Source organism: Boleophthalmus pectinirostris, unplaced genomic scaffold (assembly GCF_026225935.1).
Source record: "Boleophthalmus pectinirostris isolate CB_2022bp ecotype Guang Dong unplaced genomic scaffold, ASM2622593v1 HiC_scaffold_3, whole genome shotgun sequence".
Classification (NCBI taxonomy): Eukaryota; Metazoa; Chordata; class Actinopteri; order Gobiiformes; family Gobiidae; genus Boleophthalmus; species Boleophthalmus pectinirostris.
The window spans coordinates 1981206-2008088 of NW_026571299.1; the positions used below are offsets into that span (position 1 = coordinate 1981206).

The window sequence follows — 26883 nt, forward strand, 5'->3', positions numbered from 1 at the left end:
CACGGGGAGAAAAGATCCTGCAAACTCCTCACAGAAAGGCCCGGGCGACGCTGGGATCGAACCCGGAACCTTCTTGTTGTGAGACGTGTGAAGGAGGGAGCTGTAAACGTTCACTGAAGTTCGTTTTGGTGTGATCTGTGTGATCTGTGTCGGCCTGTAGAGTCGGTGATGCAGAAGATCAGGATCTCACTGAATCGAGCCGTGTCCAGTATCAGAGATGATCTAAATATAAAGTCGCCGTGGAACTGAAACTGACGAGTGTGAAAATAAAGTCTGTGTTTTGTGTTTTTGTGTTTTGCAGGTCTGTGACAGTGAGCCGAGGCCACGCTGAAGAGAAGAAGGTGGATCTGTGCAGTGAACCCAAGGTGAGTCTCTGACACTGAGCTGCACATCCACACCACATTTCAAGTCACTTTTCTTATGGAAAAATATCAACACTTATTATTTTATCCGGTATCAGATTGAAACAGAAATCACCGGTAAACGCCCGTTACTAGGGACGCAACAACATCCAAATCTCTCTGCACGATACTTTCAAGATTCGCATCTCACGGGACGATATTTATTGTGGTATTTTGTGGAGGCGAACGAAATGGTGAATAAGCTCAGATTTTTTTCTTTTATCTTATTGGGTCATTTTGCAGCACAGCAAAACAAAAACAAAACATAGACCACAACAAGCAAAAGTACCAAACCCTGTTAAACAATGACAAAATTCCAAGAAAGAAAACAGTGCAAGACCAACAAAGTTTGTATTTACAACTTCGCTTACGACTCACTGTACATATAAGAGACGAAATATAAATTAAAACAAACTAAACTGAATCCATCATTCATTCATTCCAGAGCTCTATATCTTTAAAACATAAATGCTTCATACTTTTTATTTTTATTTTTATAAAAGGTTTCTACAGCATTGAACAATCTTTTTTTTTTCCTTCTTTCTTATCAAGATGCCAGTTTTGATTTGTTTGTTTTTGTTTGTTTTTTTCTGTTTATGGTCATATATAAAATGCCTTGACAAGACTTTGGTTCTGTCATAATCCAAAGAACTAAGATTTAAAAGTAATAACTGTTGTTTCTTCTTGAAGTCTGCACTGAAACATGGTCTATGTACCATAACTCTTCATTTGAGCGAAGAGACTTGTAATTCGATATATTGTGATGGTCCACGATATTATTGTTGTAAGACTTTTGACAATACGATATCACGATATTTTGACTATTGTTCCATCCCTGTCCATTACTAACACATTTATATCTGCAACTTTATTTTGAAATCTTTCGTTTTAAAAGTCGGGACACTGCTGGGTGTGACTTCAAAACTGTAATGTGTTATTTTAAATGCACTTAAAGTGTAAAACATTACACGACTATTACAGCACTTTAACTCTCACCAAAAGAACAACACTGAACCAGGACTGAACCAGGTCTAAACCAGGTCTAAACCAGGTCTAAACCAGGACTAAACCAGGACTGAACCAGGTCTAAACCAGGACTAAACCAGGACTAAACCAGGTCTAAATCAGGTCTAAACCAGGACTGAACCAGGACTAAACCAGTACTAATCTTGGACTAGGACTTGAACTCTAGTTCTGCCCCTGAGAGAACCCAGAGCCCGTGCAGCGTGGAGTTCTGCGTTGGTCCTCCTCGTCCTGAGATTCAGAACTGTAACGATGTCGTTTCACCGCTGCTGAAATCGCCGTGATTTTAGAGAATTTGTCTGAAGAAAAACGAAAACCCCCCACTTCAATCCAAGTTAAAAATGCATCGTGAAGCGCGTTACTCACATTTGTACACAGTAAAATATGCACATTTTTCCCTGTAATGCCACATTGCTGCGTTAGAGCAAAAAGCTACGCAGCACAGTAAGTATGAGTATCAGGTATCGGTCGATGTGCCCGATGATACCAAAATCCCATACCTCTGTACCTGCTCTGAGTCTTTGACGCTCTCATCTCTCCTGTGAACAGAGACTCTGAGCAGAGAGGAGGCGACCGTACACAAGCACATTAAAGCTCCTCTATTATGCAAAAATATTCAGCGTTATGTCGGAGTGACCCACATGCCTCTGGAGGTCAGGACTCAGGCGATGTTAACGTGCACCTGCGGTCGGCGCGATGAGGCTAAAGTTAGCTCCAGTGACCTGCTTCTGCCTGACCACCACACAGCCAGGGGGCAGCGTGGGGACGGACGCAGACACAGACACAGACGCAGAGCAGGAGACGGGGCATCGGCCTGACAGATGTGGAGGAGGCGACTGGACGAGGGCCCGGAGGCGTGTGCACGGACCAGACACACAAACACATCGCGTTAGAAACTATAAAGCAGCCGTTTTTCTTGGTTGTTTTTAATAAAGGACTCTGACCTTTGGCGGGATAATGGAGATCTGTCATGTGAAGTTGTGTTTCACTCACTGATAAGGTGAACGGACGTCTCTGTTTCCTGGAGCCTGTGTCTCCTGTCCCAGCACATTTATACAAAACCACTGATTTGTCTCAGTCTTATATAAGAAATGTCCCAGGTGTCTCTATTTTTGACCAGTCTGATCCCCAGTCTGATCCTTGTCAATGATGTCCAAGTCTTACAATACGATATCGTCACAGTATGAACCTCACGGTACGATATTTATTGCGATATCATGGGAAAGCTCGCAATATTATGATATTCTACACAGTAACAAGAGTGACATTATAAAATGCTTTGATCTGTCACTTGGTAAAACATTTATTGTCATTTCCATATCACTGAACACTGAAGACTGAAGTTGAAGCTGCAAAATTCAAGTAACAACTACACAATGTTTCAGTACGACTTTGGTAAACTACGAAGCCGCTCTGCTTGATGGATTGTCTGAGCATTACAGCTGTTAGGAGCCTCTAGTCCCACAGAAGCTGAATGTACCTGCTGTTTTTTTTTCAGGTTTATGCAAATAAGCCATGTGACTTTAAGTTTCATTTCTGTAAAATGTAAACAAATGTGTCAAAGATGCATTAAACTCATTATTACTCAGTGTATATTTGAGTCGTCCTCGTAGGAAATAAAAAAAACAAACATAAATGTAATGGCATTTTATATTTCATCTCCAGTTTTGCCTCTAACCTTTTAAACCCGACGCCGTCCACCATGGGAAATGCAAATTACTCGCTTTATACTCTGAGATGTATTTAGTTGTTTCTTTAGTGCCTCACAACAGCGCTGTTGTTAATGCTTCACGACTTGATTTTCTGAACACATTCTTGAAAGTTTTTGGCTTATCAAGGTCCTTCTCATGTTGTAGTTTTTCTCTGCACACTGTCTGTTTGTCCCTCACCGTTTCTCTTTTCTCGTCTCATGTCACAAACCCAAAATGCTTCTAGACCTCAGACTTAAAAGCCTCTGGTGTGTCCAAAGCGGGTGCAAAGGATTATGGTCCATGTAGTTTGCTTTGCTCTGTGCCACAATTCTTATTTTTGCTTAAAGACACAGTTTAGTATCGATATCATGGAGACCGCGATGATATCGTGGCAATTTTACTACAATGATATCGTGATATCACCAATATCGTCACACACCTACTGTCAACATAAAGAGAGGCAATTGTCATTTGTTTTAATAAAATACCGAAAAGCTGCTTAAAAACGACGAAAACGTGACTCACATGTTTGCCGTGAATGGGCCAAGTGCAGAACAATTTTCTTTAAAAACGCACTCGTTTCACAACTGTATTATTTCTAGGGATGTAACAATAATAATAATAATATCATGATTTGTATCGTCAGAAGTCTCACAATAATATCGTGGACCATCACAATATATCGAATCACAAGTTCCTTCGTTTAAATACATGTTTTTATAGTAGCAGCAGCTTATAAACATTGGAAACTACATTTCCCATGAATTCCCAATCATTTCAACGCAAACAACATGAAGTTATGTGTTTTTTTGTGGAATTCTTGGGATTATGACGGAAATAATTCACACCAAAATCTTGTCAAGGTATTTTAAAAGCTAAAAAGTTTCCTATCTACAATTATATCAGCCTCTCCAAAATATCACAGTAAATATCGTACCAAGAGATTTGGATATCGTTACATCAAAAACAAAAACATGGAGATTTAAATGTGTTTTGTGTTAGAGATAAAACCCCACAGAAACACGTTCTCTTTAAAGTCTCTTATTATGTTGTTAACCTTTGTTCACCTGCCAGCAAATATGGAACAAACTCAAACTCCGAGGGGACGTGTGTGTGCGGGGCCCCAGAGAGACCGGGGCCCCAGCTGTGGACCCAGACACGTCCTCACTGTCTGCCTCCGTCTGTCCCGCAGGTCCTCCAGCAGCCAATCAGGAGGAAGGACGAGCCGGACGGGCCAATCAGAGGGCAGGATGAGGGGGCAGGAGGGCGGAGCCGCGGCGCTGGTTCTGGTCGTGTCGCTGCTGCTGTGGACGGACGCGGCGGCGATCGAAGTCCCAGAGGATCGTAAGTGTCGTCCTCACACGTCCGCCACAAAAGAACTTTAATACATCTGTAAAGGTTTTATATTAAAACAAAAGTGACTCGTGAGGTTTAAGTCCTGTTTTCATGTTGTTACCTCCTCAAAAACATGTTAAAACCAGACCTGAACCAGGTCTAAACCAGACCTGAACCAGGTCTAAACCAGACCTGAACCAGGTCTAAACCAGACCTGAACCAGGTCTAAACCAACTGAACCAGGTCTAAACCAGAACCTGAACCAGGTCTAAACCAGGTCTAAACCAGACCTGAACCAGGTCTAAACCAGACCTGAACCAGGTCTAAACCAGGTCTAAACCAGACCTGAACCAGGTCTAAACCAGAACTGAACCAGGTCTAAACCAGACTGAACCAGGTCTAAACCAGACCTGAACCAGGTCTAAACCAGACCTGAACCAGGTCTAAACCAGGTCTAAACCAGACCTGAACCAGGTCTAAACCAGACCTGAACCAGGTCTCTGAACCAGGTCTAAACCAGAACTGAACCAGGTCTAAACCAGAACTGAACCAGGTCTAAACCAGGTCTAAACCAGAACTGAACCAGGTCTAAACCAGGTCTAAACCAGAACTGAACCAGGTCTAAACCAGGTCTAAACCAGGACTGAACCAGGTCTAAACCAGAACTGAACCAGGTCTAAACCAGAACTGAACCAGAACTGAAACCAGGTCTAAACCAGAACTGAACCAGGTCTAAACCAGAACTGAACCAGGTCTAAACCGAACCAGGTCTAAACCAGGTCTAACTGAACCAGGTCTAAACCTAAACCAGAACTGAACAGGTCTAAACCAGGTCTAACCAGAACCAGGTCTAAACCAGAACTGAACCAGGTCTAAACCAGAACTAAACCAGGTCTAAACCAGAACTGAACCAGGTCTAAACCAGGTCTAAACCAGAACTAAACCAGGTCTAAACCAGAACTGAACCAGGTCTAAACCAGAACTGAACCAGGTCTAAACCAGGTCTAAACCAGGTCTAAACCAGAACTGAACCAGGTCTAAACCAGGTCTAAACCAGAAACCAGTCTCAGTCCTGATACTCAGTCTGTTAGTCCTGGTTTAGTCTGGTTTAGACCTGGTTTAGACCTGGTTTAGACCTGGTGTAGTCCTGGTTCAGTCCTGGTTCAGTCCTGGTTTAGACCTGGTTTAGTCCTGGTTCAGTCCTGGTTTAGACCTGGTTTAACCTGGTTTAGTCCTGGTTCAGTCCTGGTTCAGTCCTGGTTTAGTCCTGGTCCTGGTTTAGTCCTGGTTTCCTGGTTTAGTCCTGGTTTAGTCCTGGTTTAGTCCTGGGTCCTGGTTAGTCCTGGTTTAGTCCTGGTTTAGTCCTGGTTCAGTCCTGGTTTAGACCTGGTTCAGTCCTGGTTTCAGTCCTGGTTTAGACCTGGTTTAGTCCTGGTTCAGTCCTGGTTCAGTCCTGTTTAGACCTGGTTTAGACCTGGTTCGGTCCTGGTTCAGTCTGGTTCAATCCTGGTTTAGTCTGGTTTAGTCCTGGTTCAGTCCTGGTTAGTCCTGGTTTCTGGTTTAGTCCTGGTTCAGTCCTGGTTTAGACCTGGTTTAGACTGTTTAGTCCTGGTTCAGTCCTGGTTCAGTCCTGGTTTAGTCCTGGTTTGGTCCTGGTTTAGTCCTGGTTTAGAACCTGGTTTAGTCCTGGTTTAGTCCTGGTTAGTCCTGGTTCAGTCCTGGTTTAGTCCTGGTTTAGTCCTGGTTAGTCCTGGTTCAGTCCTGGTTCAGTCCTGGTTTAGACCTGGTTTAGTCCTGGTTCAGTCCTGGTTCAGTCCTGTTTAGACCTGGTTTAGACCTGGTTCGGTCCTGGTTCAGTCCTGGTTCAATCCTGGTTTAGTCCTGTTTAGTCCTGGTTCAGTCCTGGTTCAGTCCTGGTTTAGTCCTGGTTCAGTCCTGGTTCAGACCTGGTTAGACTGGTTTAGACCTGGTCCTGGTTCAGTCCTGGTTTAGACCTGGTTTAGTCCTGGTTCAGTCCTGGTTCAGTCCTGGTTTAGTCCTGGTTTAGTCCTGGTTTAGTCCTGGTTCAGTCCTGGTTTAGTCCTGGTTCAGTCCTGGTTTAGTCCTGGTTTAGTCCTGGTTTAGACCTGGTTTAGACCTGGTTCAGTCCTGGTTTAGTCCTGGTTCAGTCCTGGTCCTGGTTTTAGACCTGGTTTAGTCCTGGTTTAGTCCTGGTTCAGTCCTGGTTTAGTCCTGGTTTAGTCCTGGTTTAGTCCTGGTTCAGTCCTGGTTTAGTCCTGGTTCAGTCCTGGTTTAGTCCTGGTTTAGTCCTGGTTTAGTCCTGGTTTGGTTCAGTCCTGGTTTAGTCCTGGTTCAGTCCTGGTTCACCTGGTTTAGACCTGGTTCAGTCCTGGTTTAGTCCTGGTTTCAGTCCTGGTTTAGACCTGGTTTAGTCCTGGTTTAGTCCTGGTTCAGTCCTGGTTCAGTCCGTATGTGGCGCAAAAGTTTGTTTAAGTCACGGAAACATTACACAAAATCGTAAACTTTTGATTTTGGAAAATAGTTGTGTTTGGTTTTTTTTGTCGTTTTCTTATTTTTGGTTTTATTTTGAAAAACGAATGAACGAACGACACACAGATTATGAGAAAACAATATTAAAACACTCCATTTTGAGATTAAAAAGGCTAAACTAACACAAAGGCCTCATCGTTCACGCAACACGTCTGTTACACTCACACGTTTCACCGACACAAACGCCAACACGTACGAACAGAATCTGCCTGGACATAAATTAGCGGCGGACTTCATCGAGCCGGAGTTCATGTCGGGACCACGGCCATTGTTCCCAAATGAAGAATGAGTTTACGGAGCTGTTAGGAGCGTCTCGTTAAAGTCCCCATCGATCCCGCTCGCCGTCCCCGGGGGAGGAGCCTCCACAAAGCGGCCCGTTTCTCGCGCCAACGCCTCAACGCCTCAACGCCGTCGCACGATGAAAAATGCCGGCGCTCAAGGACACGCGGACAAAAGCCCCCGCGGCGTTCATGTGCGCGACCTGTGACCTCCGGGGGGCGCGGTGCTCTATTGATCCGGGGGGCGAAACTGAGCGACCGCGGCATTTGGGGAATAGCCGGCGACCCCGCGACCCCGGCGCTCACCGCATTGTCCGGGGGCAGGCTTTTATTTGGAAACCCCCCCGTGTCATTAGCAGTTTGCGAGGCGTGGAGGAAGGACTGTATTAAATGTGAAGACACGTGACGAGCGTCTGATCACAAAAGGACGCACGACGCGGCGATCTGAAACGACTCGAGGTGTTAAAGGGACGTGTTTCGCTGGTTTCTGATCTGATTACGTCTTCTAATGTCGTTTCCTCGTCACAAACAGACCTGGAGAATCCGTGTGTCATTCGTTCGTTTGTTTTTCAATATAAAACCAAAAATAAGAAAATGAAAAAACAACAGTTTTCTTCATTATTTGTCTCCAAACCAAAATGAAAAAAACAGATAATGATTCGTTTTGTACAGTTTTCGATTTTGTGTTTAAATGAATAATGCGAGAAGCGAGAAGAACGGCGAGGCAGACGGCGAGGCAACGGGCGAGGCAGAGAGCAAGGAGAGCGTGAGGCAGAGGTCGAGGCAGAGAGCGAGCAGGCGAGCAAGGCGGAGGGCGAGGTGTTGGGCGAGGCGGAGGGTGAGGTGGACGGCGAGGTGGAGGGCAAGGCATTGGGCGAGAGGCGCAAGGCGAGGCGGCAGGTGAGACGGAAGGCAAGTCAGAAAGTGAGGCGGAGGACGAGGTGGAAGGCGAATCGCAAAGCAAGATGGAGGACGAGGCGGAAAGCGAGGCAGAGGGCGAGGTGATGGGTGAGGCAGAGGACGAGGTGATGGGTGAGGCAGAGGGCGAGGTGATGGGTGAGGCAGAGGGCGAGGTGATGGGTGAGGCAGAGGGCGAGGTGATGGGTGAGGCAGAGGGCGAGGTGATGGGTGAGGCAGAGGCGAGGTGTGAGGCAGAGGACGAGGTGATGGGTGAGGCAGAGGACGAGGTGATGGGTGAGGCAGAGGACGAGGTGATGGGAGAGGCAGAGGGCGAGGTGATGGGTGAGGCAGAGGGCGAGGTGATGGGTGAGGCAGAGGGCGAGGTGATGGGTGAGGCAGAGGGCGACCCGTTGGGCGAATTGGTAGGGCAAGGGTGAGGCGGAGGGCGTGGTGCAAGGCGAGTCGCAAAGCGAGGTGGAGGGCGAGGCGGAGGATGAGGAGGAGGGCAAGTCGGAAAGCGAGGCAGAAAGTGAGTCGGAAAGCGAAGCGGAGGAGGGTGAGGAAGAGGGCGAGGCGGAAAACAAGGCGGTGGCGAGACGTAGTGTGAGGCGGTGTGCAGTGAGAGCGTAAGAGCAAGAGCTCCACTGATCGACGGTATATTAATACCACAACCAACCACGAAACACACATAAACATAAAAACACACACAACAGGAAGTGCAAAGTGTCGCCAGCACCAACAGCGACATCGTCATGTTTTCGATATCCTGTAGAACTGTATAATACATCACCAGTGCATTTCTGTTGATCTTAACTTTAACATGTTCTTCTCTTGTGTTTTCTGCTCCTGTTTGATTTGGAAACCACCCACAGGTAAGTCACTTTCTCTGTAAAAACCCTCTACTGTTTATTAATAACACTACAAATACTACAAATACTACAAATACTACAAATACTACAAATAGTACAAACGTAACAGCAGGGATGGGACCAGACACTTTCCACGAGATTGGACCCACGACAACGAGGGTCTGTCCACTCGTCCGACAGCCCATTAGTTCGAAAATGAACCGTCGAGTACAGATCCCATTGGTCCGACATTCCATTGGTCAGAAAAAGAGGATCGTTGGTCAGACAACCCGTTAGTCCGACCATCACCACACACAGTAGAGATGTGAGGAGAACTTGTAAAGTACTGAGGATAAACTGTAAATTCAGAGTGTGGGTGGAATTCTCGTTTGTTTAGGGGGGCGGGGAGCCACAAACACCAGAACGAGAAAAGAGCCACACCAGGCCGGGGAGCCACCTCTTTTGTTATTCTGGTGTTTGTGGATCTTTTCTCGTTCTGGTGTTTGTGGCTCTTTTCTTGTTCTGGTGTTTGTGGCTCTTTTCTCGTTCTGGTGTTTGTGGCTCTTTTCCTCGTCTGGTGTTTGTGGCTCTTTTCTTGTTCTGGTGTTTGTGTTTCTTTTCTTGTTCTGGTGTTTGTGTTTCTTTTATGGGATCTGTACTCGACAGTCCATTTTCTAACTAATGGACCGTCGGACAAATTATCCTATTTTTTCTAACGAATTGAATGTCTGACTAATGGGATCTGTAGTCGACGATCGATTTTTGAACAAATGGGCTGTCGGACCAATGATCCTCTTTTTTCTGACTAATGGAATGTCGGACTAATGGGATCTGTACTCGACGGTTCATTTTCTAACTAATGGACCGTCGGACAAATTATCCTCTTTTTTCTGACTAATGGAATGTCGGACTAATGGGATCTGTACTCGACGGTCCATTTTCTAACTAATGGACCGTCGGACAAATTATTCTATTTTTTCTAACGAATTGAATGTCTGACTAATGGGGTCTGTACTCGACGATCGATTTTTGAACAAATGGGCTGTCGGACCAATGATCCTCTTTTTTCTGACTAATGGAATGTCGGACTAATGGGATCTGTACTCGACGGTCCATTTTCTAAATATTGAACTGTCAGACAAATGATTCTCTTTTTTCTGACTAATGGAATGTCGGACTAATGGGATCTGTACTCGACGGTCCATTTTCTAACTAATGGACCGTCGGACAAATTATCCTATTTTTTCTAACGAATTGAATGTCTGACTAATGGGATCTGTAGTCGACGATCCATTTTCGAATTAATGGGCTGTCGGACCAATGACATGGATCCCGACAACGTACAGTAATGCCAAATATTGATATTGGATTCTGCAAAAATGGTATCAGAACAACTCTAAATCTTGTGTTAATTTTTTGTTTCCTGTGATCTTGTCCCGTCCCTGAATGACCGTAGATGTAACTAAAGCTTCTCCAGTCCTTTTCTAACCTTTTCTCCCTCTCCTGTCTCCAACGCGGCGCCTCCTGGACTAACAGCAAAGATCTTACAAGAGCGTAAGTGCCACCTCTAACTCACGTCTAACCGTCTGTAACTCGCGTTCTCTTCTAACTGTGCGATTACGGAGTCATTGTGCCGCTCCGCAGACGCGCTCGGGTAGAAAAGCTCGTGTGTTTTCATATGTAAAAACGTCGTCTTCGGGGCCAATTAAGCCAAAACGTCTCGTCGAGTCTTTTGATTCCGGCCGAGCACGCGCTAAATAGGCTGTGAGGGTTGCCGTGGTAACCGTGGGCTTTTCTGGGTCAGATTAGTGTCAGTGAGCTGCGGAGAGGAGAGCGGAGCGGCAACGTGGGAGCTGCAGTTTATTCACCAAAATCTACAGGATTTCAGAAGCAGGGCAAAGGTCCAGAGACACTTTATCACCCCTTTTCCTACCAGGGATGTAACGATATCCAAATCTCTCGGTACGATATTTTAAAGAGCCTAATATAACTGTAGACGGGACATTTTTTTGCTTTTAAAAAAACTTGACAAGATGTTGGTGTGAATTATTTCCGTCATAATCCCAAGAATTCAAATAAAAAACATTCCTCATCGTGTAGTTCCTGATGTTTTAGCCGTTGCTTCTATAAAACCTGCATTTAAACAAAGACACTTGTAATTCGATATATTAGACTTTTGACGATACGATATCACGATATTTCGGTTATTGTTACATCCCTAGTCACGACCAATATTTATACAAATAAAGACAATGAAATTCAATTAACTGGTAGAACTTTACATAAAAAAAAATATGTACAAAGCAAATCTGCAGATCTCACCCTCCAATCTCCAAAGAAAATTCATTATAATTAAACAAAAAAAATACAACAACAATGGAAAAATGTGTTTCAGTCAAAGGTGTGAGTTTATGGAACAGGCTAAATAAAAATATAGTGTTTAAAAGAAATTTCAAACATGATATGCTTAAAAAGTCTGAAGTATGAACCATTGTTTTTGTAAATCAAGTATTTAATTTTGTGTATGTCACGTAAATAAGTCGCTTATAAATGTAGTTGGAACTGTTGAAGTGTTAGAAATGTTTTAGTTTGTGTGAAAAGGAGGCAGATTTTACAAGTCTATACTTCTGTCTGCTCCTTTTCATTCATAATTATTTCATCTTTCATGACTTAAACCAGGGGTGTCAAACTCATTTTGGTCCGGGGGCCGTATCCAACCTACTTTGATCCTAAAGGGGCCGGATCAGAAAACTCATGGCATTTATACAACAAAAATAACAATAAGTTCAAATATTTGTGCAGAGAAACACAAATCTATTACAGAAATCTTGTTTTAATTGATGAACTCTTTCTTTTACAAAATATTATAATATTATGAACAACCTGAAACTTGAGAAAAGATGCAGTTTCAACACAATGTTTTAACATGAACTTGTATGCAAATAGGAATAAGTCCTTTTTTCTTGGTAAATCCTGCAATCGGCGTCCACTTTCTCATTTTTGACATTTTGCACAGTCAACAGTCAAAACGATCGTCCTTTAAGAGCGTTTGGAAAGAGGCAAGTCTTCATTTGTGCTGCTCTGGTGGGAGGGGCCACGTACAGAGACGCTGGAGACGCTGCTGTGATAAACACCACAGAAAATTAACACGATTTTAATAGAAAATATAATTAAAACATTTTAGTAGAAAATCAGCTCAGGGCCAGATTAATGGTCTTGGAGGGCCGCATCTGGCCCCCGGGCCGTATGTTTGACACCTGTGACTTAAACAAATGAAAAAATGAAATGAAATGAATTCTATTGGCCAGTTTTGTTTTTTATCACAGATGGGGGAAGCTGAGATGAATTAATATTGTTAAAACACAAATGCAAAATTGTGTTCTTGTACAGTGAGTTATTGTAGGATTTAGTCAGAAATGGAAAATATCAGGTTCAAAATTTGTGTATTTACCTTTTATATAGTTTAGGACAAAGTACATTATAAACAATGGGATATTTTTTATTATTCTGGTTAATAGTAGTGATGTAACGGTATAAAAATCACAGTTCAGTACGTACGTCGGTTTTGAGGTCATGGTTTGGTTCATTTTCGGTTCAGTTTGGAAATAAAATGCAAAACCATTTACTTGTCGTTTATTTGTGGGTTTATTGAACCAACAATTTGATTTAACGTGATACAAACGGGAAAATAAAATAAATGCAAAGTGCTGCTTGGTAAAACTAATAAATTAAATTAAATATTCTCAAATAAGCAACAAGTTTGTGAAATATTATAATTAATCATTAATCATAGCTTTTATACAGCACCTTTCAAGATCCCAGAGCACTTGAATGTTCATTATTCAGTCACTCAACACTCTGTGGTGTAAACTACTACTGTAGCCACAGCTGCCCTGGGACAGACTGACGGAAGTGAGGCTGCCAATCTGCACCATCATCAACCACCACCAACACACACACCACTTTCATACTAGACAATGTGGGTGAAGTGTCTTGCCTAAGGACACAACAACAGTTTTTTATGTCTGGCTCCCCCTGTGGCTCCTGATTTTCACACAACAAAACACATATAAAAAGTAAATTCCTTGTAAACAGTGAACAAAACTTTTCAAAAAGTAAAGCAGCACTGACAGTTTTACTCAAGCTTCAGATTTTTGGACAGAAAAGAACAACTTGTCCACATTGTAACTGCAGTAAGAGCAGATCTGCTGCAGGTACAACGTCCCCAGAGGTTGAAAATACTGTTTCACTAAGGCACAGGTGTCAAACATAAGGCCCGGGGGCCAGATCCGGCCCTCCAAGACCTTTAATCTGGCCCTTGGCTGATTTTCAATTTAAATATTTTAATTATAATATTGGTAATTTTCTGCGGTGCTGAGCATAGCAGCGTCTCCAGCGTCTCTGTACGTGGCCCCTCCCACCAGAGCAGCACAAATGAAGACTTGTCTCTTTCCAAACGCTCTTAAAGGACGATCGTTTTGACTGTTGACCGTGACACCCTCATCACAAAAATGTCCAACATGAGAAAAGTGGAGCCGAGTGCAGAATTTTACAACAAAAATTGACTTATTCCTATTTGCATACAAGTTCATGTTCAAACATTGTGTTGAAATTGCATTTTTCTTAAAGTTTCAGGTTGTTCATAATAATATAATATTTTGTAAAAGAAAGAGTTCATCAATTAAAAAAGATTTCTGTAATAGATTTGTGTTTCTCTGCACAAATATTTGAACTTATTGTTATTTTTGAGGTATATATTCCATGAGTTTTCTGATCCGGCCCCTTTGGGATCAAAGTAGGTTGGATATGGCTTTGGACCAAAATGAGTTTGACACTCCTGCAGTAAGGACAGAGGTCCCAGGTGTGGCGGGTGGGGGGGCTGGGCAGAGATTCCGTGCAGGTGAAAGGTGAAAATGAGGACCAGGGCGCGACGACTGAGTTTTGCGAGGATTCACGTGGTTCGGAGGCAGTTGTTGTGAAAGTGGCCGCTCTAACTATAAAGCGCTGTGGGAAACACTGTCCTAATCACGGACAAGTTCCTCGTGAATATTAAAGACTTGAGCCTCCGTGTAGCTGCACATGTAGTGACGGAATGAAAACACACACAAACCGCTCGAACTCACTGGTGCACAGACCGGCACCGAACCCAAACATCCTGTACCGAAACTGTTCTGCATGAACACATGAACCGTTACAGCCCTAGTTAAGAGTGTAACGACCTTTAAACTTTTTTTTTTTTTCTTTGGGGCTGACTAAGTGACAGGGAGTTATTTCTTTCTTTTTAGATTCGGGTCACGAGTTTGGCAGTTTGTTTTTTTTTGTGTCATTTAAATAAAGCCGAAATATGAAATAAACCCATTTCCATGTTTCACAAAGATTATTATTTATTTATTTATTTTTATTTTTTTCAAATTTATTGCATATATACGAACAAGAGACAGTATAAAGAAGTGGACTAAATGAGTGCGACGTCACCCACAGCGTTCAGCTCTATATTATGAATAGGATATTTTTTGACAGACAAAATAATGAGGAAACAAAATTTAATATGAACATTTCAAGACCAAAATGTGGAGGCTTGCAGCAGCAGGTGCAGAGAGCGAGGAGACAGTATCCCAGTGTAAGTCAGTGGGAGCCAGAGTCAGAAGGAGCCGGAAGAGCCGCATGTGAATTTCCGGTTTGTAACGCGGAATATACGGAAACGGAACATATACAGTCCGTGATACATACATGTGACACTGCACCGATGCACTCTTTAAAATCCCGCGTCGTCAGAACGTTCGAAATGCTGGAACGGAGGCAAAGAGAAGCTGACGTAATATATTTTCAACAACTAACAGACGAAAAACGAAGAACAGTTTTGGATTCCCGTGGTAGAAGTGTCTGTTATTTTGCTTCTCCCATAATAAGGATCGAGAATAGATGATTAATTTCAAGCCTGGAATTTTTATTTGAGCTCCACAATAAGTATGACTCATGGCGCAATGTTTAGTGTTTTTTTTCTACGACGTTATAACAAAAATAAACTACAATTTTGAGTTTCCAAGGCTCAAATCGTAGTTAATTATTTGTTATATTGTTATAGTATTGAACCCGTGTGTATTATTTTGTATTTCACCCATTGTCCCACTTGAATCTGGTCTAATTTTCGTTTTCTTTGTGTGTTTTTGGTGTTTGTCGTGTCCGCAGTGAAGCAGCCTCCCACCATCATAAAACAGTCGGTGAAGGATTACATCGTGGACCCCCGAGACAACATCATCATCGAGTGTGAGGCCAAAGGGAACCCCCCGCCCACGTAAGACCCCCGCGCCCTCCAGCTGCTCCGTACACTCTGGTCCCTCGTTTATCACGGGGGTTACGTTCTAAAAATAACCTGAGATAGATGAAATCCACGAAGTATCAACTTTATATTTTACAATGATTCTATCTGTTTTAAGTCTGTAAAACCCCTCAGCACAAACTTTATACACTTTTCTCACACAGGAAACTTACAACACTTTTTCATCCTTCTTAAAACTTATTGCTGTTGTCGTCCTTTTGTTATTTTCCTCCTTCTTTATGTAACAAACTGAAGATTCATTTATTCCGTAATGGAGTCCTACAGCGTAGAGTCCTGCACAGGTCAGTTTTTGGAGACCCGCACCTGTGCAGTACAGGACCGCACCTGCGCAGTACAGGACCGCACCTGCGCAGTACAGGACCGCACCTGCGCAGTACAGGACCGCACCTGCGCAGTACAGGACCGCACCTGCGCAGTACAGGACCGCACCTGCCCGTTAACCCGAGATTATATCAAACTTTTGCGCTGCCCACACCATGGACTGAACCAAGACTAAACCAGGACTAACCCAGGACTGATTCCAGGACTGAAGAGGAGGACTAAACCAGGACTGAACTAGGACTGAACCAGGACTAAACCAAGACTGAACCAGGATTGAACTAGGACTGAACTAGGACTAAACCAGGACTAAACCAGGACTGAACCAGGACTAAACCAGGACTGAATTAGGACTGAACCAGGACTAAACCAGGACTGAACTAGGACTGAACCAGGACTAAACCAGGACTAAACCAGGACTAAACCAGGACTGAACTAGGACTGAACTAGGACTAAACCAGGACTGAACCAGGACTAAACCATGACTGAACCAGGACTCGCGGAGATAAACGCGGCCCAGTCGCGCATTGCGGAAACCCTGCTCCACGGGCTCAGGGTTCTCTCTCTTAAGTCCAAGATTAGTCCTGATTTAGACCTGGTTTAGTCCTGGTTTAGTTCTGGTTTAGTCCTGACCCGCCTGTGTGTAATCACTACCCGCCTGTAAAATTCCAGAACGTTAAAACTCGCCCGTTTCAGCAACTTTTTGCCCGTGGGGAGCCGACCCGGTGCAGGACTCTTCTACAACTGTGTAACGTCTCTCTTCATTCAGCGTGTCCAGAAGTACAACTTCTTGTGTGATGGTTACATCTTCCTCTGTCTTTTGGGTGCGAGCGCAGGAGAATTTGTTGGTGCAGAACGTTTCGTCGACATTGAGTGTGTTTACATGCGCATCAATAACCCGGTTATTATCCATATCCCGGTTCTGTCAGTGTTCGTGTTACTGTGTTTACATGAGCACTGAGAAACCGGGACACTCATATCCACGTGTACATGATCAAATGGAGTGTCCCGGTTTCTTGACATAATCTTACAAATGCGCAGGCGCAAAAATTAACTTTAATCAATTTCATAAACCAGGAAAAATACAAACCGTGAGCTCCTTTAGCATAAGAAGCTAAGGAGCTACGAGATCTCCCACAATCCACTGTGCAGATTCTTCATTAAAATCTTCTGCATAAATAAACTCAACTTTACAACATATAAACCATAAACACTATAGACACATCAGCCCGTTTGATCAGATCATTCAGCTCTGATCACATTTGTTTACGTTTTACAGAAACGAAACTTAAGACCGTTTGGCTAATTAGCATAAACTGTTAGCGGTGATAAAAACAACTCGCTCCTTGCGCCGCTGATGCGATCAGTTTCTTTTGGACTAAATGACACGACTCTGTGGATTATGTGTGTTATTTCTGTGACAGAAGAGGTGCTGATGATGGTGAGTCTGTTCCGTGCATATAGAGTATAGGAGATAGTTCATGTTCTAGTTTTTCAGCGTCACACGAGTGCAGGTCGTACGAGTGCAGATTGTACGTGTGCAGGTTTAGAGCAGCTCTTTATTTTACACTCATTTCACTCGTTTGGTCATTTTATTTATGTTGGTCAATTTATTTATGTCACTACTGTTGTGGTGAAAGGCTGGAAAGTGTCTTTTGGATGCATGCGACTCAACTTTATGTTGCAGTAATCGGGATACTGCGTTTACATGACACAAGTATCCTGGTTACTATCGGAATAAACCAGCTACAGTAACCCGGTTTCTAATAACCGGGATACTGCCATAACCACGTTACTGTGTCTACATGCACCATCAAGAAACCGAGATACTCAAAAAACCCGATCATAACCGGGTTATTGATGTGCATGTAAACACTCTCACTGTGGGTTTTGTCGGGGAGAAAACTCGCAAACATACAGCACGTCAGAATCCCACTGATACAGATCGAACATTTATGTACATTTGTCAAACTGAACACATTCTGTACTGTACAGGAGACACGACACAGAGGAGACTGATTGACAACGGTCTACAGCCAATCAGGACGCATACACTGCAAAAAAAAAAAAAAAAGAAAAGCTAAAAAGTCTGAAGTCTGAACGGTCTGTTTGTGTTAATCAAGTATTTAATATTGTGTATGTCACGTAAATAAATCACTTATAAATGTAGCTGGAACTGTTGAAGTGTTAGAAATGTTTTACTTTGTGTGAAAAGGAGGCAGATATCAGAGTCCTGCACCGGGTCGGGTACCCGCGGGCAAATAGTTGCTGAAACATATGGAGTAAGAAAGCTGTCAAAAATATTCGTGCACATAAAATAGAAATCCGTGCATATTTGGCTGTAGTTGCGCATAAAATAAATATTTGTAAACTCTCAAATGAGTCCAGTCGTACATAAAATATATTGTGTGTATTTTATCCATCAGAATATGAATTGAAAAATTACGACGTCATGAATTACAATCACGAAATGAAAATTTACGATTACGCTTTCATCAGTACGAATACGAATTCACAGACGGAACTTTACTGTCAAAAATACGTCATCATCGCCTTGGGATAACGTTACGTCTGATGTTTCCAACTGGCTCCACTATGTTTTCTAACATATAGGTGCAATTTCCCGTTCAAAGGAGGTGTTTCTACACAATATCACACAGCAGCGTTCGGTTCCCGAATTCAAGACATTTTTACAATAGATTTTAATTAACCCACTTGTTGTTCTGTTGTAGCTTCTTGTGCTTTTACTCTGTTTTTACTCTGCTACAAACTTGAGCTGCACAGTCTTGATCTTGATCGATGTTTCTTCTGCTCGATGAATAATGTCTGTGAAGTGATGATGTATTTTTGACAGTAAAGTTCCGTCTGTGAATTCGTATTCGTACTGATGAAAGCGTAATCGTACATTTTCATTTCGTGATTGTAATTCACGACGTCATAATTTTTCAATTCGTATTCTGATGGATAAAATACACACAATATATTTTATGTACGACTGGAGTCATTTGAGAGTTTACAAATATTTATTTTATGCGCAACTACAGCCAAATATGCACGGATTTCTGTTCTATGCTCACGAATATTTTTGACAGCTTTCTTACTCCATAGAAACAGGCGGGATTTAACGTTCTGTAATTTTACGGACGGGTAGTGATCACACACGGGCAGGTCAGGACTAAACCAGGACTAATCTTAGACTTAAGAGAGAGAGAGAACCTGGTTTAGACCTGGTTCAGTCCTGATTCAGTCCTGGTTTAGATCTGGTTTAGTGACGTGATGTCAGTTGCGTCGCGTCTGTTCGTGCTCGTACTGAAGAAAGCGAAACCTTTTCATTTCATTTCGCGATTGTAATTCTTGAAGTCGTAACTTTTCATTCATAATTGTGTAAAATTGCACCCAAGAAAAAAAATCCGCGTGACAGCGAGACCACGAAAGGTGAACCACGATATAGGAAGGGACGACTGTAATCGACACACGACTCACGGTGAGAAATGATCACGATACGATATGGCGATACATGGGATAATCGACGTATTACACTAAAATCTCTGAAATCTGAATTGGACTTACTCCAGTTATAACAGGATTAATAATGAGGAGACGTGTGTAGGAGTCAGGTCACTGGTGTCTGTCTGGATCCCACACCGACTGTCCTGGTGCAAACTGCATTTAAATATTTGCAGGATTTTCTCTTGTTTTCCTCGACTCTTATCTGATACTCGTGGTTTAATGAGTGTGTTTCCCCCCCGGCCCCTTTCACACTCGCCTTTGTCCTGTTGCATTCTGGGATTGAGAGGTCACTCTGCCTGTCAGCCGCAGCTGCTCCGACACTGAGAGCTGGAAAAAAAAAAAGGAAAAAGGAGAAGCCTCTCGGTTCAGTCTCTGGTTCAGATTTATCACAAATGAATCGAAATCACAATTTGAGTCGACGCAATCAGCAAATCACGAAGGCTGCGATATTTAAAATTCCATAATTTCTGTCACAAATGATAAAATCTCTTGTCGTATTCTGCATAAAAACTGCAAATCCTGTAGTTTGGATCTGTACAAACTAAAAGTGGGACTTGATTTATCTAATTAAGGCTTTGTAATTAATTAATCTCAATTGATCACACAACAATATTTGGATTTTAGTGGATGAGTTCATCAAATAAAACACAGACACTTTTATTGACACACACTTTATTGACCCGAAGACATTTTTTTTCCTTCCCGCTCTCCCAATCAGACCCAAACATTTATTTTCAAATAAATTCTCAGGTGAGAAAATACATTTTTGGGTCTAATTGACCCACCCCAAAAGAGCAGGAAGGAAATACATTTTTTCTTTGGGTCAATGTGACGCCGAGCGTATTAAAGCGTATTAAAATAAAGCTCTTTTAATGGAAATGGAAAAATATCTTGAAAAACTAAACAACATTTTATTTCAAAATAGTCGACAAAGGTTCCTGTTCAAAACTGCAGAGATGAAAGTTAAACTGCCATTTTACTTTAAGTTGTTTCCTTCTGAACGTCGTGTTCGTCTCGCAAACTCTTTTTCTGCACAGTTCGCAATAAACTTTGCCTTTGTCAATACTTGCATCGGGTGGTTTTTACCGTCCAGCAGAGCCAGAGGCTTCTGTGCTGCAGTGTTTTAACGGCCGTTCACACCAAAGCGTCAAAAAACACCTTGACGCTTCTATTTGGAGCCTTTGCATTTGAGTTCAGACGCCCCCGACGCTCGTGTCTTTGACGCCGCGGACGAACGGGACAAAAATACTTGACGCGCGTCCGTTGCCCTGGAAACAAGAGCCCGGTCCTGGTCTTTTCCCAAAACAATGTCAGACCAGACTGAGACTTTAGTGTTTTTATAACATAAAACATCAGCGGAGGAAATCGAGTCGACGACTGGAGCAAATATATATTTATACTCCACTAATGACACTGGATCAGTCCCGGTCTAGTCCTGGTCTAATACCAGTCTAGTCCTTGTTTAGTCCCGGTCTAGTCCTGGTTGGTCCGGTCCTGGTTTAGTCCTGGTCCTGGTCCTGGTCCTGGTTTAGTCCTGGTCCTGGTCTGGTCCTGGTGTAGTCCTCGCGATCTGCTTGATTGTGGTGTATATATTTAATCTCCGTTCATGTTTGTGGTTCTCGTTCTGGTTCTCGGGTTTTTCTTCCTGATAATAACGTCGCTGCGTCTCTGGATACTCGTCCCTGATTGGTTGACGCGGCGCGTCTGACGCGAAAAGTTCAGCATTTTCAACTTCTTGACGCTGACGCCTTGGACGCACGTCTAGACCACCGACGCCAAAACGCTCAAGACGCGCCGCGTCGAAGCCAGATTCGCGCCGCGTTGACGCCGAAAACGCGCCGCAAAAACGCAGGACGCTCTAGTCGCGCCTCCACATCGACTTTACATTGAAAGTGGACGATTTGACGCCTTGGTGTGAACGAACCTTTAGTCAGAACTGTGTGCGTCCCATATTTTTCGGAATATAAGGCGCACTTAAAATCCTTTAATCTCTAAAATCGACAGTGTGCCTTATGATCTGGTGCCTTATGTTTTAATTCTGGTTGTGTTACTGACCTTGAACTGATTTTCTGTGGCACACGACGCTCAAAACTCTGTCAAAAAATTTGAGTACGACTTTTGTAAACTACGAAGCCGCGCTGCTTGATGGATCGTCGGAGCATTACAGCTGCTGTAGTCAGGAGCCTCGCGGAGTAAAGACCAGTTTACTGTCCTGAGTCCGACAGAAGCTGAACTGCATCAGCAGCACAAGGAAAGAACTGTTTTTTTTCCGAAGCTTTTATAGTTTATGCAAATGAGTCATGTGGTTTTAAGTTTCATTTCTGTAAAACGTAAACAAATGTGTCAAAGCTGCATTAAACACATTATTACTCAATGTATATTTCAGTCATCCTCATAGGAAATTAAAATAAACAAACTTAAATGATCCACCCACAGTGTTGGGGAGTAACAGATTACATGTACCGGCCTTATGTAATCAAAGTACAAATTATGAGTAACTGCATTCAGTTACAGTTACTGTTTTAATGAACTGCAGTTACTTTGTTAAGTAAATGGATTACATGGCGGTAATAAATAAGAAATAAAATCAAGCTAAAACCAGTTAAAGGAACGACAACAGATAAAAATGAGTCTGAAGAAGTGATTTAAAAGATGATTCTGAGCCTTTTTTCCTCACGCAGCTCGTTCCAAAGCCGAAGCTCGTACGGGGTTAAAAGTTCTGAAATGTAACTTGGTGCGAGACTTAAACGAGCTTTAAAAGTTTTCAGTAAAATCTTCAAATCGATTCTAAAACACCCAGGAGCCAGAGAAGAGAAGTGTTGTGTAGATCTGTACAAACAGGCTCTGAAACGTGGCTCTGTCAGTTCAGATTTCAGTCTTTTTGTCTGTTCTCATTATTAAAATCTGAATCGCAATTAAGTCATTTTCACACTTCACACAGGAGAAAGAACGAAGGAGCGAAAGAGCGAAGGATCATGTGACAGTTTCATTCACACACACACACACACACACACACACACACTGGCGTCGCAGCTGTGGGGCGGGAAAAACACTCACACACCTGGAGAAATGAAGCACGAGAGGAAACAGAAGCTCACACAGACACGAGAAACTCACAAGAAACTCAGAGGAGACGATGCAGGTGCAGGAGTCTGTGTGTCGTTCGTTCATTCGTTTTTCAATATAAAACCAAAAATATGAAAACGAAAAAACAACAATTTTCTTCATTATTTGTCTCCAAAACCAAAATGAAAAAAACAGATAATGATTTGTTTTTTCAGTTTTTGATTTTGTGTTTAAACGAAAAAATGGAAAAAAACTGGAGAACGGCCGTTTCCCGTTTACGTGGCTTAAGTGACTGTGATGCCGAACTGAACCAGGACTGAACCAGGACTGATCCAGGTCCAGGACCAGAGCGGGACTGAGACCGAGACCAAGACCGGGACCAGACCGGGACCAGACCAGACCAGACCAGACCGGACCAGACCGGGACCAGACCGGGACCAGAGTGGGACTCAGACCGAGACCAGACCGAGACCAGACCGAGACCAGACCGAGACCAGACCGGGACCAGACCGAGACCAGAGTGGGACCAGAGCGGGACTGAGACCGAGACCAGAAGGAGACCAGACCGGGACCAGAGCGAGGACTGAGAGACCAGAGACCAGACCGGGGACCAGAGTGGGACTGAGACCAGAGCAGAGAGACCAGACCGGGACGAGACCGAGACCGAGACCAGACTGAGACCAGAGCGGGACCAGAGCAGGACTGAGACTGAGACCAGACTGAGACCAGAGTGGGACCAGAGACCGAGACTCAGAGGAACGAGACCAGACCAGGACCAGACCGGAACCGAGACCAGACCGGGACCAGAGCGGGACTGAGAACAAGACCACACCGGGACCAGAGCGGGACTGAGACCAGAGCGAGACCAAGCGGGACCAGAGAGGGACTGAGACGGACCAGACCTGGACCAGAGCTGGGACCTGAGACCTGAGACCGAGACCAGACTGGAGACCGGTGGGACCAGAGCGGGACTGAGTCCCGTCTGGTCCCGCTCAGACCGGACTCAGTCCCGAGTCCCAGCTCTGGTCCCATCTGGTCCCGCTCTGGTCCCGTCCCGGACCGGACCTGGATCAGTCGTGGTTCAGTCCGACATCGCAGTCACTGAAGTCACATAAACGGGAAACGGCCGTTTTCTGTTTTTTCCATTTTTCATTTAAACACAAAATTAAAAACTGAAAAAACAAATCATTATCAGTTTTTACATTTTGGTTTTGGAGACAAATAATGAAGAAAACTGTTGCTTTTTCATTTCCTTATTTTTGGTTTTCTGCTCAAACTGAAGCTCTGGATGAAAACAGACGGAGACGCAGGCTTCTGCTCCACAACAGAGACTTTTTACAAGAGAACGTGAAAAGAAAATGAGGCGGGCTGCGATTTTAGTTTCACTCACACACGTTTAACACACAAACTCTGCAAATTTACACCAAGTTCTTCTCTCAACACTCTGTTCCACCTCGTGATGTCATGTTTATGATACAGGAAGTGCTCTAGTATTATTATTAGATTCTTTTTTTTCAGACCAAGAGTTTGTTTTCATACCTGACAGTTTGGACTGGGTGAATCAATCTAGTACAAAGAACGTTTTTAAAACATCAAGCAGAAACTTACAAATCAAAATACCAAAAAAAAATATATTATTTGTGTAATCGTGTAAAATGTTGGTCTTTGCCTCTTTGGAATTTTGTTTTGTTTTTGTTCCGTGTTTTTCTCAGTTTTTTTGATGCCGTTTTTGTTTTTTCTTCTTTCTTTCTTTGGTTCTGATTCCAGTCTTCTCGTTTTCGACTTTTTGGTGCAGTTTTGGCACAAACGTGGCGGGTGGGCGGGGTTTCCATGGCTGCGTTCCCACTGGCACATTCCTGAAGCTGTTGTGGACGTTTCCTGTTGAAGTTACAAACACAGTTACAGATAAAGTGTGACAGAGCTCCAGCGCAGGACGGTTTTGTTCCATAAATAATTCATTCATTCATTCATCAGCCTCGGCTACAAATCACAATAAATATTAAAGATATAAACAACGCGGCGATCCAAGACGGGGCCCTAACATCGATAACAAAGCTCCTTTTAAAATGATTCGTTCTAGATCTTGGCACTAAAAGCGTCTGACCAAAGTGAAGCAGCTGAAACTCTGGCTCCGTCCACACTAGAACGAGTCGAGTCGAGTCGAGTCGTTTTTATTGGATACATGTTACGACGCAACTCGTTTGGGATGAGGGAACAAAAAGAACCAAAAATTTAATTAATTAAATAATGTTTAATTAACAGGATTGTAAAGGTAAATTAACAAAACGGACTAAAATATACAGAAAATAACCTAAACTAAGAAAACTAATCAATAGACAATGAGTTTTGTGCCACAAAACGGGTCACGCAGATTTACACAAAACAAAACTAGAAAATCAGTCAGAGAGCGCAGACCTCCGCCAAGGACCACAGTCCCCCTCATATTAACTGTGTTTTCCATAAATATTTGTCTCGTATCTTTCAATTTGGAATATGAAAGAGGATCCCATTGTCCATCCCTGAGTCAAATTTCATGGGGTTTGGTCAATAATTAACCGAGATATTGAGAAACAACATTTTTGGCCCCATTTACCACAATGTGAACTAAAATTTCAAAGTGATCCAGAATCCAGGATTTCTTTCCGATCAGCCCCAAAATGAAATCAGTTCTTCCTTTTCACATTTCCAACAAATCCTGAAAATTTCATCAAAATCGGTCCATAACTTTTTGAGTTATGTTGCTAACAAACAAACAAACAAACAAACAAACAGACAAACAGACAAACAACAGACAAACAAACAAACAAACAACACAACAGACAAACAGAAACAGAAACAAACAGAAACAGACAAACAGACAAACAGACAAACAGACAAACAGACAAACAGACAAACAGACAGACAAACAGACAAACAGACAGACAACAAACAGACAAACAGACAAACAGACAGACAAACAAACAAACAGACAAACAGACAAACAGACAAACAAACAAACAAACAGACAGACAAACAAACAGACAAGACAAACAAACAGACAAACAGACAGACAAACAACAGACAAACAAACAAACAAACAAACAGACAACAGACAGACAAACAAACAGACAAACAGACAGACAGACAGACAAACAGACAAACAGACAGACAAACAAACAGACAAACAGACAGACAGACAGACAAACAGACAGACAACAGACAGACAGACAAACAAACAGACAAACAAACAAACAGACAAACAGACAAACAGACAGAACAAACAAACAAACAGACAAACAAACAAACAAACAGACAAACAAACAGACAAACAGACAGACAGACAAACAAACAGACAAACAGACAAACAAACAGACAAACAAACAGACAAACAGACAAACAAACAGACAAACAAACACAAACAGACACAAACAACAGACAAACAGACAAACAGACAAACAAACAGACAAACAGACAGACAGACAGACAGACAAACAGACAAACAAACGCCGGCAAAAACATAACCTCCTTTGTGGAGGTAATAACAAGTTCCCAAAATTAAACCACATAAGCCACAAACAGAATCGAGGGACCAAATAAAACAAGGCACAAAACACTGAGCACCAGGGTTAAAACTTTTTGACCTTTTTATCCAAAATCAAAGTCCTGCATCGGGTTGCATGTGTAGGGTGCGTGTGTATGTGTGTGTGTGTGTGTGTGTGTGTGTGTGTGTGTATTTGATCCACAGAGCAGCCCACAGCTGCTGTAAGTGATGCATAAAACAGCCACTATTCTCTGCCGGGTCATTTTTGACCCTTAACACCACAGATGTCACTTTTTTTTTTCAGACCTTTACAATTTACTAAAATGGTGAAAATGTATTTTGTTGCATTAAAATAGTTGTGTCTGAGGATTAGATGAAGCCTCGTTCCGGTACAAAAAAGCAAATGGCAGTTTTTACATACCTAAACTTGAAAACGGGTCAATTTTGACCCTAACACAATATCAGGGTTAAGTTTGCAGTGAGAGAGCGGTGAGCCCGTCGCGCGGCCGTCGATTTGTTTCCTCTGAACTGGAAGTAGATGGTGTTTAAACAGATTTGCAGCGGTTGTCAGATTTGCTCCGGTGACAGTTTAGTTTTTACGTTTGTCGTACGCGGGGCTCTCGTCTCCTCTCGTCTCGTCTCGTCTCGTCTCGTCGTGTTGCGTCGCGTTGGGTCGCGGCTCCGGCTCGCGGCTCCGGCTCGGGCCCCTCCGCGTGTCACCGGGACAAAGAGTCTCTGTGGAGCTGGTCACGTCTGAGGCCGCATGTTTGACCAGCGTTCACAGTCCAGCGGAGACATTGTCCCCGCCACAGAGCGACAGTGTGCGGCAGGGACAGTGTGTGTGTGTGTGTGTGTGTGTGTGTGTGTGGGGGGGGGGGGACACTGGACATGGGGCCCTTTGTCCTTCTGGAATCTCTGTGTCCACTCGGGCGGTGACGTAAGAGTCTGGACCTGAGCCACCGAACAGGCTGCTCCCACATTCAATCATGTTCTGATGTTGTTCCCTCGTCAAAAACACATCTTTAATTGTTTAGTTTCATTCGCACGTGTTTGAGGAACTCTTACATCTACATCTCCAAATCTCTAAAGGCTCTGTTCCACCT

At 43.2% G+C, this 26883-nt stretch overlaps 1 protein-coding gene across 3 annotated transcripts in view; it reads left to right on the forward strand.

The window, feature by feature from the left end:
- The first annotated feature begins 293 nt into the window (after window positions 1-293).
- nfasca (neurofascin homolog (chicken) a) overlaps window positions 294-26883 on the forward strand; it is a 108297-nt gene continuing 81707 nt past the window's right edge. For all 3 annotated transcript variants that reach the window (XM_055160144.1, XM_055160145.1, XM_055160146.1), the window contains exons 1-4: window positions 294-365; window positions 4308-4459; window positions 10563-10580; window positions 15216-15321. In XM_055160144.1, coding sequence (XP_055016119.1) covers window positions 4366-4459; window positions 10563-10580; window positions 15216-15321 — 218 coding nt within the window. In that variant the 5' untranslated portion in view covers window positions 294-365; window positions 4308-4365. The remainder of the gene's footprint in view (window positions 366-4307; window positions 4460-10562; window positions 10581-15215; window positions 15322-26883) is intronic.